This window comes from Apis mellifera, linkage group LG2 (assembly GCF_003254395.2).
Source record: "Apis mellifera strain DH4 linkage group LG2, Amel_HAv3.1, whole genome shotgun sequence".
NCBI classification, from domain to species: Eukaryota; Metazoa; Arthropoda; class Insecta; order Hymenoptera; family Apidae; genus Apis; species Apis mellifera.
In genome coordinates this window covers 600076-620181 of record NC_037639.1, presented here as the reverse complement: position 1 = coordinate 620181, position 20106 = coordinate 600076, and the positions used below count along the sequence as shown (strand labels likewise).

Below are 20106 nucleotides of genomic sequence, written 5' to 3'. Positions count from 1 at the left end.
AATGACAATAGCAATCATAAACTAAGTACATCAATGAAATAAAATTATGATATATTTTTTATAATTCTGATTAAAGTTTTAAATTTTGCATATTTTTATTAGATTGTTCATATATTTAAAACTCGTATAATTCAGTAGCTTATTGATTTTTTAAGTTTACAATATTTTTTGAGCAATTAATATTAAATATATACATATATATATTATACATATATTATACATATATAAAAAAATTAGTTAGTTTATATTTATATAACACATATTTACAAATAGATAGTACTTCTTAAAATTCTGATATTTCTTATAAGAGTTTGATATAACTGTTATATATAAAAAATATTTCAGATCTTACTTTTTAATTTCAATGAAATTCTTGTTTTTACTATACTGTTTGTACAATATAATTGAATTAGATTAAAATTTTTTATCTTTTTCACACTTGATTTTTGCTCACGATTAATGCTAAATTGTCAAACATTTAAAAATAAATATTATTAAATTTTTCACTAACTATTATTTGTTATATTATATATATATTTTATTATTATATATTTAATTATTATTATTAAATTTCAATTTAAAAAAATAAAAAAATAAAAATAATTACTAACTTTTTAAAAATAATTAAAAACTTTTTAAAAAAGATTTATTTACATATTAGCTTAATTAATTTTTTACTTTATTTTTATAATTAAAAAAATTTTAAATTTTTATAATTAAAAAAAAATAATAAATAGATTTATGTAAAAATAAAAATTATTTTGCATCTTTTTGGTTTTCATAAAGTAAATTTAAAAATAAAATTAAATATTTTTTAATTCAATCATTTTTATAAGTATTTTAATACTTATAAAATATTATTTTAATACTTTTTAGCTAAATCAATATTATATGATACATTAATCTTTTTCTTCCTAATGGATTTTAATTATTTTTTTTTATTTATTACTGTTTAAAAATACTATGTAAAAATATTTTAAACTTGTTCTGATTATATAAAAAAAATTTTCTACACTTTTAATGATTTCATTTCATAATAATAAAATAAAAGTTCATTTCAATAATAAAACTTTTCTTTTCGATTTTTTATGATATATTATACTTTATAAAAATTTTTTTATAAAAACGGACTAATTTATTGTGTACTATCTTTTTGTAATAAAATATGCGTATTAAAAAGAAATAAAGAAAATATTATATATCATAATATTTATTAAAAATGAATTAGTTTTAATTAAAAACTAAATTGTAAAAGATTTTATTTAAGAAGAAAAATAAGAAAAAAGATACAAAGAAAAATAAGAAAAAAATTACCCCATTTCCATGTCTTTAGCGATAACATATTCCCATAGAGATCCCATAATAGGAGCATCAGCCCTAATAAGCATATTGTGACCAAAATTAGTAGAATCATTATGTGTAAGGTATAATATTATAATTTTACAATTAATAATATAATACAATGTATTAGTATATTATTCTACCAATTACTACTAATTACCAAAATAGAAATAAATAATGCTAAAATATATATAGGTTTTTTGAAAAGATATATACAAATATAAATAAAACATACATGAAATAAAAAAAAATAAAATATTTTTCTGTAAAAATAAATTACAAAAAATATTAAATAATCTAGGATATAATTATTTTACTTTTGATCCTAAATATACAGAATGATTCAAAAACAATAAAAAAAAAGTCATATATTTTGCATATCTTATTCTTTGAATTTGTAATTAAAGAAAATATTTAAAATATCCACTTCATATATCAACAAATACTATATTTTTATTTATAAACAGATAGTTATTATATAAACATTTCAATTTTTTGATTTCAACATTAAATTTTTTTTTTTGAGTTTTTAAAATCTATATTTAATATTGATATTTCTGAACGAAATTAATAATAATTAATAATATATATGAAATTTAATAATAATAAATATGTAATAACGTATGTTAAGATACAAAGCAAACACTTCGATTAGTTTATTAATTATAATTATTAATATTTTTTTAATTATTTATAAATTATATTAATAAGGAAACATTGAAATGGCATGTCGATTTTGATAAAATTTATAGGAAATAGTTTTCAAAAAAATGTTTGACACCTATTTTTTTATCGATTAATATCTACTTTAAAGTAATGAGTTCAGTTTTCAAAGTTGAGGCTTGAAAACATTTTTTTTTAATTTTAAAAATAAATAATAAAAATAGATAGAATAGAAAAAAATTTTTATTTCAAACAATTTTGTTTATATTTTTTTTATTATATTTTTGAATTTAGTATAAAATTTAATAAAAAATTTAATTTTTTTATATATTGAAAATTTTGAATTTTTTATTAATTTTTTTAATTCAATGTTAATTTACATTTGTGATAATGTATATATAATAATATATATAAATAATATATACATTATAGACGAAAATAGGAGTTTTTGAAATTTTGTTTTTTTTTTTTTTACTTTGTTATGGTTTTATAAATAAGACTGAAAATTTTTGAAGTATGAAAAACACATATTTGAATATATAAACAAATATTACAAGATTTAAAAATATTTAAAAATAACGATACTATCGCAATGATTATTACAATTAATTTTGTGAAATATGATTTTATAAGATTTTCAAATTTTCTTGCAGAATATATAATCATATAACTAAAACAGAAATATTTCGAAACTTGTCTACAACATAGAATTAATCAATAATTATATTTCAGTTTTATTATTTTTTTAATATACATTCATATTTATTGTAAATATGATAATTACATTGCAAACAAAATTGTGCCAAATACAGAATGTATATATATATATATATATACAGATTGAATAATTGGCGCACAGTTTCAGAAGAAACAATATAAAAATTTATTGAATTTAAGATCAAAAAATAATTATATTATTAGTTATAAGAAGAATCTTAATATTGATTTTTATGTCTTTAGAAAAATAAGACTTATAAAACATATAACTTCAGTTTTGAAGATACAATAATGAAATTTAAAAAGTATCTATAAAAAAAAAATATTTAAAAAATAAAAGAGTTTTTTTCTTGTATCCAAGTTTATAATACATCATAAGACAATAAATAATAGAGTTAAAGAATGAAGTTACAAAAATTGCGTGTATTAATTGTGAAATTTAATATTTTTATCACATAATATCAAGATAAGCAATAAAATTTGATAAAATGTATGAATTCATTTGGAAAAGTTTTGCCTATATTTTAATCATCATATTAAATACGAATATGAATTTATAATTATATTTCAAAAAAATAATAGAATTAAAACAGAATATATTCATTGATCCATAATTAATTATTTATCCTATGTTGTAGACAATTATTTTAGCTATAAAATATCTTCAAAAAAAAATTTTGTGAAATCATATTTCATAAAATTGATTGTAATTGTGTCGTTATTCTTAGATATCTTTGATATAAGAAAACAACATTTGTATTCTTTTATACACATCGAAAAATTTCACTATTGTAAACATTATATAAAATAATAATCTTATTAATAAAATTCATAACAAAATAAAAAATAAAAAAAATAAATTTTAAAAATATGTATTTCCTATTTTTCACTTTCTTTCATTTTATTTTAAAACGTTATCATAAATAATGTTTTATATTATCATATTATCATATATATAATTAAATTAATTTAATTATATAATATATTAAAATAATAATAAACATTTAGTGAAAATTAATAAAAAATTCAAAATTTTTAATGCATTATACAAAAAAATTAATTTTTCTTAAATTTTCTTATGTAATGGAATTTTTTAGTTAAAAATATACAGTTTGAAAAAAGAAATTTTTTTTCTATATGTTTAATTTCTAAAGTATTAACAAAAATATTTCAATTCCTAGTTTTAAGAGTTGATTTTACTTTTTTAAACTAAATATTAACCAATAAAATATTAACCATTATCAAATATCAAATATTTTTTTGAGATCTATTTATCAATTTAAAATTCTATATCAAAATTGGTGTTTGTCATTTCGATATATTTCTTTATAAAATATGTAAAATATATAAAATATAAAATATATATCTATATAACATTTAGTTTAGCATATACATTCTAAAAATATTACATATGAAAACATGTATTTTTGAATCATTTTGTATTTTATGAAATTTCTGAAAATAAAAATATATTATTATATATAATAACTTAATGTAAAAATTAAATGAATTCTATGAATTTTTTGAATATCTTCAAATCATAGTTAATGTGTTGTAATTAGCTTTTGAAAAGAAGGCAGAATGGGCAGGAGAAGCAAAAGTGAAATAAATCCCCAGAAGCTATAAATTTAGGTTCTTACTTTCTATTGTTGACTTCCTGACATATCACGAATTCCCACAAATGTGACATCACTGCAGCATCTGCCCTACTCATCACTTTTAATTATATATCAATTTCAATATATTTTTCTAATGTTTAAAGTGAAACCATTATGCAATTAATTATATTTAACATGATAAATAATAGAAGTTATATCATTTCTAATCCATATAAAGTATTGTGAGACATCTAAATAGATTATACATTGAATCTAAACTATTACTGACAGAAAAAAATCAGATCAAATTCCATTTAAAAAACGAAGTTAATTTTTATATAATCTTTGTATTTACATCAATTTATATAAATTTGATCTCCTACATTTTTTTTCTATCACCAACAATAGTTAAAACATTCAAGTAATTTATTTTATATATCTTATTTTAATCCGAACATAAATATATAAAATCTTTAGCAAAATTTTTTTATTGTATTCATTGAATATTTTCTTTATTATTATTATTATTATTATTATTATTAAGACAATGTATCATTTTAATTATAAAAAAGTAGAAAAATAGAAAATTATAATGAATTCATTGATTAAATTACATTCTCTTTTTTTTAAAAAAGTTATTGAAATATATATAAATGATATTTACTGAACTATAAATTCGTTTAACATAAAATATATACATTAAAAACTTATTAATTGTTGCATTTTTTGTTTTTTTAAAACCAGAATTTATTTTGTTGGATAACAGAAAGAGTAAAAAAGACAATAAATTTTTATTATCATAATAAAATTTTCATGGAATATCATAATAAAATTACTAATGAAAATGATATTGAATAAAACCACACTTGATTTAATTCATTAAATAAGATTGAATAAGATAAAATTATATATAAAATTAAATAAATATATTAAACTTTTCTCTCTATTTAATAAATGAAACTTAAAGGAAAATAAAATTAATATATCATCTTTTGAAATATCTGTATACTTTTTGATGAATTGCATTGCAGATTCAATCTTATGACAATTATTGAGACTAATATATAATGTTTTTACTTTATATGGATCTTAAATAATTTGAATTGTTATGTATTTTTTAAATAAACAAAATTATACTATTTTTATGAATTTTTTACTACAATAATTAATAATATTATCAATAATAATAATGAAATATATATTTCTTCAATTTTTCACTTAAATAAAATGATTTTAATGATATTAATTTATTATGATTTTAGACCATAGAGATGTTTCATATCACATATCACATAAATTTAATTCATATTAACAGAACAAATTTAGACTTTATATCATAAAAAATAATATCATGAAAAAGTCATATTTTCTAAATATGTATAAAATAATATAAATATTTCATTATGAAACAGCTCTTTTATTTTTTATTCGTTTTTCTTATTTTATATATTATTTTTTATTAGATATATATAAAATTATATATAAAATTTAACTTAATTTTATTTTTTAAAACTTACCATGAATGTTCTGCATTAAAGCCAATCTAAAATATAATAATAATTATGTAATAAAATGTTAATAATTATATTATATATATTACTAAAATAATTATATTATGTTATAAATTATTCTATATTTACTTTCAAATTATTTTTTAGATAATTACTTACTCTGCCATTGTTTCCTATGCACAGAGTGAACGATTTATCAAACCATCTATCATATCCTTTACCATGCAATAAAATTCGACCATATTCATCTAATTTATCTGGATTTTCCTAATAAAAACATAAAACATAAAATACATAAAATTAAAAATTATAAATTATAAATTGAGTATTATCAAAACAAATAATTATTCAAATAAAATTTTTATTTCATTTGTTACTTATTTTATTATTTAATCAAAATTAATATTATTTAAATAATAAGTAAATAAAATAGTAAAAATAATTAGTATTTGAAAAATTAATTTGAATAGATGTCTAAAAGAAGAGCAATGTTAGAAATTTTTAATAACGAATTTTAAAAAAATGAATTTTTCTGTAGAATATTTTCTATTGAAGATATTTTTAGATTTTCAGAAAATATTTTGTTAAAGTTTTTAGCATTTGATAATAATAGGAATTATATAAAAATTAATATTAAAAAAGTGAAAGAAGAATATATATGTAAAAATTTTTATCATATTTTAGTTGTTTAATTTTTAATTAAGAAAAAACTTATTTTTATCTTGTGAAAAATTAATGTCAGTATCAAAGACAATAATTTTTTATATTTTAATGTTCAATTTTGTATTTGAAGTCAAATAAATTTCTCATTATTGGATTATTTAATTGGATTAAAAAAAACTTAATATGTTATATCAGATATTTTTTTTATTATTGTATAGTGAGTAAAAAGTAGATCTAACATTTATCTGTAAATTTTATAAAATACAAAGATATCTATTCAATTATTTTAATATTTCTTATTTTATTTTGTATTTTAATATTTATTATATAATGTTATAAATATTTTTTGAAAAAATATTTTCTTACATGTTGTAATTATTTTTCTTATAAAATTAATTATAAACTTATTTTTTTTCAAATTTCTTGATCTGATATGAAATTTTTGTTCCTTATAAATGAAAAACTTTGCTATTTTTTATTTTCTGTTATTATTTAAAAAATATTTAATTTATACTTGGTAAATAATCATTTGAAAATAATTTCTTTAAATAAAATTTTGATTTTTGAATTTTCAAATAAATTTTTTATTTTTATTTGAAATAATTATTTTTTCTTTTGATATGTTTATTTTAATAAAAAAATATCTACGAACAAAATATTATTTTAATGTCACTTACTGGATCATATATATATGGTATATCATCCAATACAACTATAAATGCAGCTTTTTCAATAAGATCTAATGATGCCTTATTCATTCCCTTTGAGAAAAATTCTTCTCTAGCTATTGCCCATGCAGTTCTTTCACTAGCTGTTAAAGCAGCCAATTTTTCTTCACCATCTGATGGTAATGATTTATCATTTAAAATTTGTTGCATTTGTCTGAAATAAAACATATTATATCAAAAATATTTGTAATTTATATTAAAAATATTAAATATACAAATAATAACACAATAAATACAAAAATAAAAAAGATAACAATTTTCATTGACATACATTATTTCTATTATTTATATATGTGTAAATAAAATGAAAATTAAGAAAAGAAAAATCATTTCGAATTTTCGAATTTTTAGTCCTTAATTTATTTCATAATTATTTTATAAATAAATATTTATATAATATATATTGGTCTAAAATTTTATAAAATAGCCACACACAGAAATATTGTAATGCATATATATCAAATTCTAGGTTTTATGAAATTACATAGTTTGTAATTTGATATTAACATAATAAGTGAAACATATTTTTTATTAAAAATGTCTCATTATTTTTCAGTATCGATATTATCGATAGAATTTATTAAAACAATTTTTAATATATATTTTTTAATATATATTTATGTATATTTTTTAATATATATTTAGTATTTATTAAAAATAAAAAATTGAAGATTAAAAAGAAATAGATAAGAAAATAATTGACTGAAAAAAATAAATTTTATAATTCTGCATTATTCAGAAAATCGAACTGAATGAATACAAAAATTATTTATGAATAAATATTTATATTTTCCAATATTTAGATAATATTCACCTAAAAATCAAGAAGATCAAAAATATAGTTAATAGATTTTTTATAATATTTTTTATAATATCATCATTAAAGACATCATTAATTATATGTATATATATATAAACTCAATTAATATATAATTATGATATTCAATCCTTGAAACTGAATATTCGATATCGATACATTCCACGTGTTGTAACTTATATCAACGTTGCTCGTTAATCAAACTAATTCTTGCATTGATAAAAAATACCGTCTAATACTGATATGCTAATTACCTGTTGACTATTGCAAATTGCATCATAAAATCTAGAGATTGATATGTGTATCGCAACATGTTTCAGCATATTAAGTAGTTATAAACATGAGTGCAGCTAGTATATACGAAAAAATTATAAAATTTTAAACATGAATTGAGTTATAAATTTAATATGAACAAAATTATATTACAATTATTTTTTATTTCTATTTTATTTCTGTAGAATAAATAAATATAGAAGCAAAAATTTGACATTTAATTTTAATATATTTATTTAGAAAAAAAATAAATAATGTTAAGAAAAAAGGAATTGGAAGAAGAGGAATAGGAAGAAATAACCAATAATCACAATATATATATATATCAAATATACATTTTGAAAAGAAAATAAATCCTATATGTAATTGAAAATAATATCAATTCTGTTAAATAGAAAAAAAATATATAGAATTTCAATATGATAATTATTAATTAATTATATCTCTTAAGTTATTTTTCTAAATTAAAACATTTTTTATAGAACAAAATATGAATATAATTAATACTAAATTTTTAAAACAAATGACCGATTTTAAAAATTTTACTTAAAATTTTTCGTTCATTTTCGATATTATATTTGTAAATAAGAAGTAATAGTTTAATTCCCATTAAACAGTATTAATATTTATCATTAGTTGTATCATTAATATTTATCATTGAAATATTATTAATAATATTTATAATTGAAATACTATTAAACCTTTATTTATATAAGTTATAGCATAAACAAAATAAATATTAATCCTCTTTCAACATATTTTTATCGACATATTGCGCGTGCACAATTAAAGACATCGATTAAATTGCGTTTATCGAAAATCTATATCCGCATAAATTGTAAGCTATTATCTATCAATTTTCATGGTCAAAAGATATGTGAATTGTGTTCTTTTTAAATAGTTTTTAATTATTTTTGCATGTAATTATATTTGTTTGTATACAAATATTTCATAAAAAAAATTTTAATGAATTCACTTTTTCCCAAATAAAATATTTTCCGTTTATTATCGAAAAGTACAAATTTCAGTTTTATGTTTTGTATGCTCCTATTTATTTTAATTTAGTTATTATTTGGATTATCGAAATTATATTTTTAAAATTTACAATATCATCGAAATTTTTAACATTTTTCAATTTATAGTTATATAGTTTTTATAATTATAGTTATAATTTCAAATTTGGAAAAAATAATGAATCAATAAAAGATATTTATGGTGAATATATCTTGAATTTCTAAAGAAATAGATAAAAAAGTATTAAACAATTATTTAATTCAACAATATTTTTTAATAAAAATATTTTTAAATTGTTCAACTGTTATCCAATAATATGTACAAAAACAAAGACAAAAAAAAACTGAAAAAAATGAAATTTTCACTTTAATTTTCTATATTATATTAATAATGTAAAGAAAAAAAATTAAAAAAACTTAGATAAAAAATAAGATTAAAAAAACTAGAAAAAAAATAAAAAAGAAATAAAAATAATGAAAAGAATTGGATTTAATGTTCAAATTACTAAAAATGTTGATCCCCGAAATCAGATTCTAATAATTATATTTGTATTTGTATTTATAACAAATTATATCAAAATTAGATTAATACTACAGTAAATATTTTTTTATTATATTAGATATAATTTTCATTATATCTCATACTTAGGTGCCATTTTATAAACTTTCAAAATTATATATTTAAATTTTACATTAATTATTAGTTAATTATTGCAATAATTTTCATTATTTTATTGCTTTATTTTAATATTAATTAATATTGTTAACTTATAAATAAAGCAGGATAGAAAAAATAAAATATTATATTTTTCTATTTATTTAAGAAAAATTAAAAAAAAAAATTAAATATTTGATTTTATAATAATTCATATATTATTTGTTAAAGTTTATAATTTTTATTTTTTTGTTTTGTTTTTCAATAAGAAATATATGTATATATATATCTAAGACTTATTTATTATAATTAGTTATTTGATCGATTATGAAAAGAATAAATATATATAATATATGAATATATAAATTTTTTATATATTTAGTGTATTTATTTAAATGTATTTAGTTAAATGAACAAATTAATTCTTGAAGTTAAATCAAATTGAGGATTCATGAGATTATATTATATATTAATTAGAAAATAATTTTTCTATTCAATAAAGCAGAATTCACAAAAATATGATCAGAAATTGGCTTAATTTTGCAAATATTATGCAATAATCGAATCCAATAGTTATCCAATATTTACTATTAAAATATTACAAAAATTATAAATATAATTTAAAGATCATTATTTTTATTAAAAATAATTATATAATTTAAACATAATGAAAACATTTTAACTTTCAGTTTTTATTTTTTCGATTCAATATCATTTTAGCTTTAGTTCAAATAAATTCGAAAAAACATTTATCGCTTATATTTATTAATGCATATTTTATGACAGTTCCCATGATATTTTTAATTCCACTGATAAATTTAATAAAAAATATAATATATATAATATATAATAAATATATATATAAAAAATATATAATTTAAAAATTTTATATTTTTTTTTAAAATATATATAATTTTGCAAATGATTAATTTATTCTTTAATTTTTATCAATAGATAATATATTGTACTAGATTTATAATTAAACCAATATCTTCATTAATTGATAAGAAAGAGATATTAATAATGCTTGAAAAGTCACGTAATTCTGAGTATTAAAGTGAACAATTCGTTAACAAGTTGTGAAGTAAAATTTATTATAAAAAGAAATTCATTAATAATTCATTTACTTGCATTTTGCAATCAAAAAATTATAGTATCAACAAAATATTATAATAAAAATCATTGTATTACATAATATATATAATGTAATATATAATGTAATACTAAAAAATCTAGAAGTTTATAAAAAAATTTAAAAAAATAAAATATCTTTTACTATGATAAATTTTATACATTGCTTCGAATTGAACATAAATTTATAAAAAAGAAGAGACAAATAAATTTAGAAAATGTAAGTACATCGCATTTTGTACAAATTTTTATATCACAAAATAAAATTTTGATTAATTATTAGATAGAGAAATTTTGAATTATCTACTTATTCATTTTTTTAATATTTTAAAAAATGTATATATAGTATATATAAGCATAAATTTCGTAATATTAACAAATGAAGATATTATTTAAAATTAAAAACATTGAAAATTAAATAAAACAATCTTTAAATATTAAATTTAAAAGTTAAACAATTAAAACTTTATTTTGAAATAGCAAAAATTTTTTATATTTTTTTGTTTTCTAATAATTTTTAACATTTAGAATTAAAAAATAAAAGTTTCAAATTTAAAAATCTGATTTAAAAGTTATGAATATAAAAAATATTTTATAAAAGATTAAAAATTAAATAACAAAAATATAAAATAATAATTGATTTTCAATCATTCAATATATTAATTAGCAGTATTTATCTAATCTGTTTATTAATCGAAAATATATCGAGATCATTATAGGTAGTAAATATAACATTAATGACAATTAATAAATTGTACGATTTGATATCAACTTGTCACGAGTATTTTTAATTAATACCAACATATATTTCATTTATGATTTCACTAATAAAAATGCTTCAATTGTATAAGAATTATTTATTTCTAATAAATATTAATCTTGTAGCAATGGACAATAAATTTAACTAATATAATATAATAAAACTAATATAAATATAAATATATAAAATATATAAAAATATATAAAAATATATATTTTTATATAAAATATATAAAAATAAATATTATAATATAATAATTTATTGTTATATTATCAAAATTTATTTGTTATTTGTTCTTGTTATTTTATTATAATTTCTTAATAAAATATTAGTTCATGTTTATATAATATTTCTTTATTTGTTTGTGATTATTTACTTGTTTATAAAATATATATATTTTGTGAAAAAAATATATTTATAATAATTTTTTTTTTTTGAAATCGTGTCGTACGAATTTACATGTAATTTGTATACTTTCTATGCTTGTCTATACCAAAGTTTATATTACGTGATCTTATTGCATTATCATGTCGATAAAATCATATCTACTGATATCTTAAATACAAAATATAATAAAAGTTTTAAAGATATAATTGAATTAATGAAAAATAAATTCACTAATAAATTGTTCTCTAAAGTATTGTATGAATTATAAAGAAATAAAATAAAATAAAATAAAAATGGGATTGCTATAATAAAATTCATAGCATGATTTATAATGCGATAACAGAAAGATATTTTTAAAAAAACTTTCTAGCATAGGCAATTGTCCTAATAACAATCGTTGTTTATATATAATCTAATCTAAACTTTATTCATGATGATGATGATAATACTAAATATCACTATCTAATTTATATTATAAACCTAATTATAGAGATATGTATAAGAATATATATATTTGATTTCAGATATATTTTAAATTTTATTTTATTAAGTCTCAGTTTTGAATTTATAAGTCAAAATATTTTTATTATATTAAAAAATTCGATTATCAAAATTATATTTTCATTAAGATAAAAATTTTGTTATGTATCCGAAATAATAATTATGAATAACAAGAAAGTTCGTATATATCGCCAAATTTTAAAAAACTTTGTCTATAGAAAAGTTATGTGCTAGCATCATTATCATCATAAGTAAAGTTTAAGTTAAATTATGTAAGAATAGTAGCTTTGATAATTATTTATACTAGGAAGTTTTTTTGCTAATATCTTAAAAATTAAAATGAAATGATAGTAATACATATAGAAAAAAATTATTTAATATCACATAATCTGACAACATATTTTAGTCATTGAAATTTATGAAAAATCTTCTTTTTTAATTATCAATAAAATCTAAGACAAAATTTTTTATTTTATAGCATCAAAAAGAATAAATTTTAATTTCATAAATATAAAAATTTTCATCTATGAATATATCTTAATACATGTACAAAGTATTAATACTAATAATCTATATATTTTAATATTTTTTTTTTATTTAAATAATTTTAATCTATATTGAGATTATTTTGCATATTTTTATTTTATTTTTAAAATAAAATTAAAAAAAACAATTTTATTATATATTTAATTATATTAAAATTATGTAAATAAAAATATATAATAAAATCTTATTTTTAAAAAAATAATTTCATATCTTTGGTTATTATACTATAATAAAATAAATACTATACTATTATTATTATACTATTATACTATTATACTATTATACTATTATTATACTATAATAAAATAATTTTAAATATATTAAAAAACATATATGATTAAGAAATATAAATATAAATATAAAAATATAAAATTGTATTTGACTTACATTTCAATTTCAGAAGGTTGAAGAATTCTATTTTTGTGATAAATAGGAACTTTAAAATATTTTCCCTTATGATATACAACAATATGTTTAGAATCTTGATAATGTACAATTTTATCTGTTTCACGTCCTGGTATTCTTGTAGTATTAAATACTCTTTCATATTGCCATGAACAAAGAGGTACCAATCCTTGAATTAATATCTGCAAAAACAATAAAAAAATAAAAATTGTTTAAATTTATATGTAATAGTTTAGTGTGAAATATAATGTGAAATATAAAGAAAATGATAAAAAAATTGAATAATTTTTTTATTAAAGTTTAATTTTCGATAAAATTAAGTTTAAAAAGTTTTCAATATAAATGAAATTAACTAATTTTCTATTGAATATAAACGAATTATCGATACAATCTTATTCTATATATTAAAATAAACAAAAAAATATAGAATAAAATTTTATTGTTTAACTTCTTATTTTTGAGAAAATCAAAAAGATATACAATCAATAAAATTTCTAAAATTTGCTTTCTTTGAAAACTAATTTTTAAATGAAATAAAATTAATTTTATATTTTATATGTAGAATATCTTCCTATTAATAATTTATTCGTATTTAATCGGGAATCAGCCTATTTCACTTATATTTAAACAATTTTCAAATTCATTGTTTCAAAAATGAAGTTTCAAATGAAAAAAATTTTATTCTATTCTGTTATGGAAAATTATTTAAAACAATTAATACTGTCTCTTCGCAAATAATTATCAAATGATTAATTAATTATAAAAATATAAAAAAAATATATTATCTATATAATATATTATCTATATAATAAAAAATAATTTACTAACCGGTTCTAATTCTTGTCGTTCAATGAGCCGTCGATATTGTAGACACGAATAAATAACACTTGCAGCACGAGCAACTTGTATATTAGTAGGATACATAAGAATAGCATCGATACCGTAAAAATTTGAATTAACCATAATAGGAGATCGTCCACGTAAATACACATATTCTTCCCACCAATCAGAAACATAATTAGTAGCCCACCAAGACTTTAAAATTAAATATCGCTGAAGTTTCACACCAATTCCTTTTTGAAATTCATTAGCTAATGTCTCCATTCGAGCATAATTTTCATCATCGAGCAATGGTCGAACACTTCGTAGGTACTATTTAAATATATACACATAAATATAAATATACATATAGATTCGATAAATATAAATAAAAAAAGAAATGAATGAATATAATCTATATCTAATAATATATAATAATATATATAATATCAAAAATAATATTAGTATTTTATTTTTTTTTTATTTTTCATATAATTTTATAAAATTAAAAACTAAAATATCCTTTAAACTAACTAACTTTTATATATTTTGTAAAATTATGATATTAGTTATAAATTAATTTTTACTTTTTATTTTTTGTATTTTTTTAAAAAATAACGAATTATATTAATATAATAAAAATTTCATATAAAAAAGTATTAATATATTCATTTATATTAATATTCATATAAAAAAATATATGTGATCTTTATATGATTTTTATATATAAATATATGTATTTATAAAAAAATTGTATGAAATTATTATACTCAAAACTATATACTATATATCTTATTTTTTTTTATATAGTAATTATATATGTAATTTATAATTATAAATTAAAATTGGATATTTTGTAAAATTATGAAATATTTTATATTCTAACCCGCTTCATTGTATCTACTACTGAGGGTAATGGTAGCCGTGGCAATGATCCTTGGAAACTATAAAGCATTGGTTTGTGCCACCCAAAGAACAATTTCACTAATGTGGTCCATGTTTTAGTGATCCTCGATGCATTACATCCTTTTTCTCTTGATTCATACATCCATCCCTTGTACATAAGTAACAATTTAAAAGTATATCGAATTACATATATTACCATCAACCATAAAAGCAATCCAATTATAAAAGATCCTGCTAAATGAGCCAATACTGAAGATCTATGTAAAAATATAAATTATTCTATTAAAATTATATAAAAATCATACTAAAAAAAATAAAATAAATAAACTTACGCTGAAAGATATGGTGCAGTTTTTCCAACAAGATCATAAGGTACTTTAAAACCAGCAAAATGTATAGCAGTCACTACAGCTATAGTAAACCATAAACTTTCTAAAGAAGCAGGATATACACCACTTCTCAAATTGTTCTAAAATTTATTTAATTTATTTTATATTCATTTAAAAATTATATTATAAATTAATATTTATTTACTTACAACAAATCTAAAAAATCTTTTCTTCCAAGAACGGATACCTGATTGCCATACTAAATGTAAAACTTCTCTATCAAAATTAACATCCCATCCCTCATGAGTAATAGAAAAACTAAATGCTACAGCTGAATGTGCTTCTGCCATATCATCAGTTATAAATTATAAAGCTGAAATAAATAAATAAAATATAAAGTTGAAATTAAATTTATGATAAAAGAATGAATTAAAATTAAAATTGTACATTAAAAAGACAAATTTATATTATATATAATATAATATAATATAATTTATATTATATATAATTTTTTATACTATATTTAAATTAGAAAATAATTTGTCATAATATAATAAAATAAATATAATAAAATAAATAGCAATAAATTATAATAAAAAATAATAAAAATTAATAAGAAAACAAAAATTTTTTTAATTTTAGCATATTTTTTATGCTTTAAAATAAGATAATATTTAACATATATTATTCAGAAATATTTATTATAAGATATCTGTTTTTCATTTTTAAGATACATTTTACGATTTACATAGTTTTTACAATATTAATTAATTAGTAATAATATAATAATTAAATTAGTTTTTACATATGTTTTTCAATAAAAACTTATTTTATATGTTTTATATTTTATATGATTTAATAATTAAACTATATTTGCTAAATAAATATTTTCTTTTAAAATATAATTTATGATAATGAAAAAATTATTTTTCATAGAAATAATATCATGAAAATATCAATATAAATTATTATATATTTTAATAAAATATAATAATATTTTCATATTATAAAATTTAATAGTTAATTTTATATATAAAATTTAATAGTTAATTTTATATATAAAATTTAATAAATAATAATACAACTTACAAAAACATATATAAAAATATATATAATTTTATGAATTCAATAAACTCAAAAATAATTAAATTTAATTACTTGTATAATTTCTATTATATAATCATATTATTATTCATATTGTACAATATTAAAAAAAACATTAAATCTACATACATTCAAATATATTATGTTTGGTTTCGCAAAGCTGTTTTTATTTCGAATTCTAAACATAAATAAGATTTAGCGTAAAAATTATTAAATATAATATTATTATAAACACATCATATAAGAATAATAATTATATCAATTTTATTATCTCTAATCATATATAATATATTCCATTTTATAATAAAAATTAAGAATGAAAGAAAAGTTTCAAAAATTTTGTTATTTCTAATATATAATTATAATATAATTATATTTTATTTATTTATTATTTATTATATTATATTATTTACATATTATTTATTATATTATAATATATATAATATATTCTATCTTATAGTAAAAATTAATAAATGATTAAAAATAATGTATTCTTCCAAATGAACGATTGAATTATACGCTTCAGTTATATAACCTTGGACTTTAGACGATTTGTCTAGTTGGAAACGTGGCCATAATTTTAGCAAACAATTACTTCATTCCATGAGGAATTGCAGTCGGATTTGTATCGCAGTTATATATTTCTCATAATTTAGATTATAATCATATAATTTGAAATTTTAGGTTAAAGAAATATTTAAATTCATAGCTATATTTTTCAATGCATAAGTTTAATTCAAATATTCAAATATCATAATATTCAGTTAAATAATATTTTAAAATCTCTTGTCTTGTAAATATTTTGTAAATGATAATATTAACATTGATATTAATAATTAATATTAATTATTTATTTTTTTAAAATATTTGGAAGTATTATATATAATATTTACAGGAATTATAATTTGAAATTAATGTCAAAAATAAAATTTAATTTTTGTAACAATTATAGTTTGGATTCGTTATATTTATTTTTTAATTCATGTCACGATATTATAAGACAAAGGATTAAATAATAATGTAATGTACATTCTCTCCTTTTATTATGCGAATATTGATAATACGTCAAATATAATACAAGTTCATATCTTGATAATAATTCACACAAAAGACATAAATAAATAATTATAGTATATAATAAAAAATATTGATTTCTATATATTTAGAAGCTTGATGTTGATTTATGTTTTTTAGTTTTTTTAATTTATCATAAAACCAAATAAATGTCAGCGCTTAATTTATATAATTATTTGAAACATTTTCTTTTATCTTTTATATTTTTTGAGATATTTGCTAAAAAAATTAGAATATCCGAAAATTAGAATTTTTTTGTTAAAAAAAATAGAATATAAAATCTATTTTAGCTTAAATCTATTAAAATATTATGCTAATATTACTATATAATACTCTAGATAAATTCCAAAGAAACAATAATGCAAAAAAATAAATTGCAAAAAAATAAACATAATAAAAAATGATGAAACAAATCAAAATCGATTTAAATATAATGTTATAAATTCATATTTTATATATTAAACACTAATAATTCATATAACTAGATATTAACTCTTAAAATTTGTTTATTTGTAAAAACAAAATATGATATCTTGTAAATATATACAATATCCGTTTATAACTTTTTTGAATAAAATATATTGCTACATAATTATAATTTTATATCTCTAAAAGAGAAGTAATGATTAATCATTTTATTTATCAATTTATATATAATATCATGTAGTATTTATAAATATTCGTAATATATTTATTAAATTTTTAAATACTTTAAGCAACGTGAAAAATTAAAATAGCCAAAACTAATAATATAATTTAAATATATTTATCATAATTTATTATCAAAAATTGCTATCATTTATTAATGATTATAATCATTTATTATTTAAAATTCAAAATAAATTTAAATATTATAAACGTAATAAAAATTAAAAATTTTAACATATTTTAAACATATAGAATATTATATATTAAATAAATTTTTTAAATTATTTAATTTCTTTAAAATAAAATATAATAACATAATAAAATTTTAATTATAAAATATTTTTTTTAGTTATTTTAAATAATTATACATTTTAATTATAATAAATATATTTTAAAAAAATTAACTACTTAAATAACGATAATAATCTTTCTCAAAAAATAATTTAATTCAATTGACAAAATCAAATTATAATTAAATATATCAATGTTTCATATATATATATATATATGTATGACTATAAGAATTATTAAAATTTATCAATTTCGATTCGAAAATAATTAAAAGTTATAAATATTGAATAAAATATTAAATAGAAAAAAAAAAAGATTATTATTAAATCTAAAATCATAAGATAATGCAATAAGTTGATTTTTAGAAAGAATAGAATATTTTTTTTTCATGTCAATCAGTTAAGTGAATATTCAAATGAAAATTTTTTTTTACATTTTTTTTAAAACATTAAAAATAAAATAATATTCATTTTCTTATATTATTAATAACATTTTATACTTTTATATATTACTTATTATTCTTATATTAATTTTGTTTTGTAATAGATTATTAATAAGATACATATATCTTTAAATTTTTTAATCTTTAATCTTTAACCTTTCTGAAAAATTATAATATGCATTTAATATATGTATCTTATTAATAATTTATTATAAAACAAAATTAATATAAGAATAATAAATAATAGCATAATATCACTTAGCACAATCGACACAACTTTCAGTTTTTTACATTGTACATGTAAGACATATATTTCGTAATAAGATAAAATAAATATAAATAAACATATTTTTACTATGTGAATAGATTTATAATTAAAAAATATTTTGATGTCAACAAAAAGATGCTATATCATGCGATATTGCAGTTAAATGGATTTTTAAATTACAATATATATATAATTAATATGTATATATTCATATCGATCAGTTGTGATGTTATCATAAAAAATTTAATTTGATTGAAATATTTGCTTTAAATAGAGTTTTATTATTATTATTTTATAAAAAGAGAAGAATATTAATACATTACAAAAGTAATGTAGCAAAATATATTTTCATATACTTTCATATATTTTATGCCATTTTTTCATATTTTTATATAATATAATATGTAGATATTCATTAATTATACATTAAATGCATAAAATGCAATAAAGAACATAATAATAATATTTTATATAACAAATATTTATAAAACTGAAATAAATCTTACTGAATTATTT

General features: G+C 16.0%; 1 protein-coding gene across 4 annotated transcripts in view; it reads right to left on the bottom strand.

Annotated features, from left to right (window-relative positions):
- LOC550695 (carnitine O-palmitoyltransferase 1, liver isoform) overlaps positions 1 to 20106 on the bottom strand; it is a 28884-nt gene that overhangs the window by 5565 nt on the left and 3213 nt on the right. Inside the window, exons 2-11 of one of the 4 annotated variants that reach the window (XM_026438847.1) lie at positions 15973 to 16136; positions 15767 to 15903; positions 15415 to 15691; positions 14538 to 14861; positions 13692 to 13891; positions 7171 to 7375; positions 5990 to 6097; positions 5837 to 5862; positions 4362 to 4427; positions 1315 to 1377 (exon numbers count right to left, since the gene is read on the bottom strand). In XM_026438847.1, the coding sequence (XP_026294632.1) occupies positions 1315 to 1377; positions 4362 to 4427; positions 5837 to 5862; positions 5990 to 6097; positions 7171 to 7375; positions 13692 to 13891; positions 14538 to 14861; positions 15415 to 15691; positions 15767 to 15903; positions 15973 to 16113 (1547 nt within the window). In that variant the 5' untranslated portion in view covers positions 16114 to 16136. The remainder of the gene's footprint in view (positions 1 to 1314; positions 1378 to 4361; positions 4428 to 5836; positions 5863 to 5989; positions 6098 to 7170; positions 7376 to 13691; positions 13892 to 14537; positions 14862 to 15414; positions 15692 to 15766; positions 15904 to 15972; positions 16137 to 20106) is intronic. The other 3 variants (XM_026438848.1, XM_026438849.1, XM_026438850.1) reach the window with 3 other exon arrangements.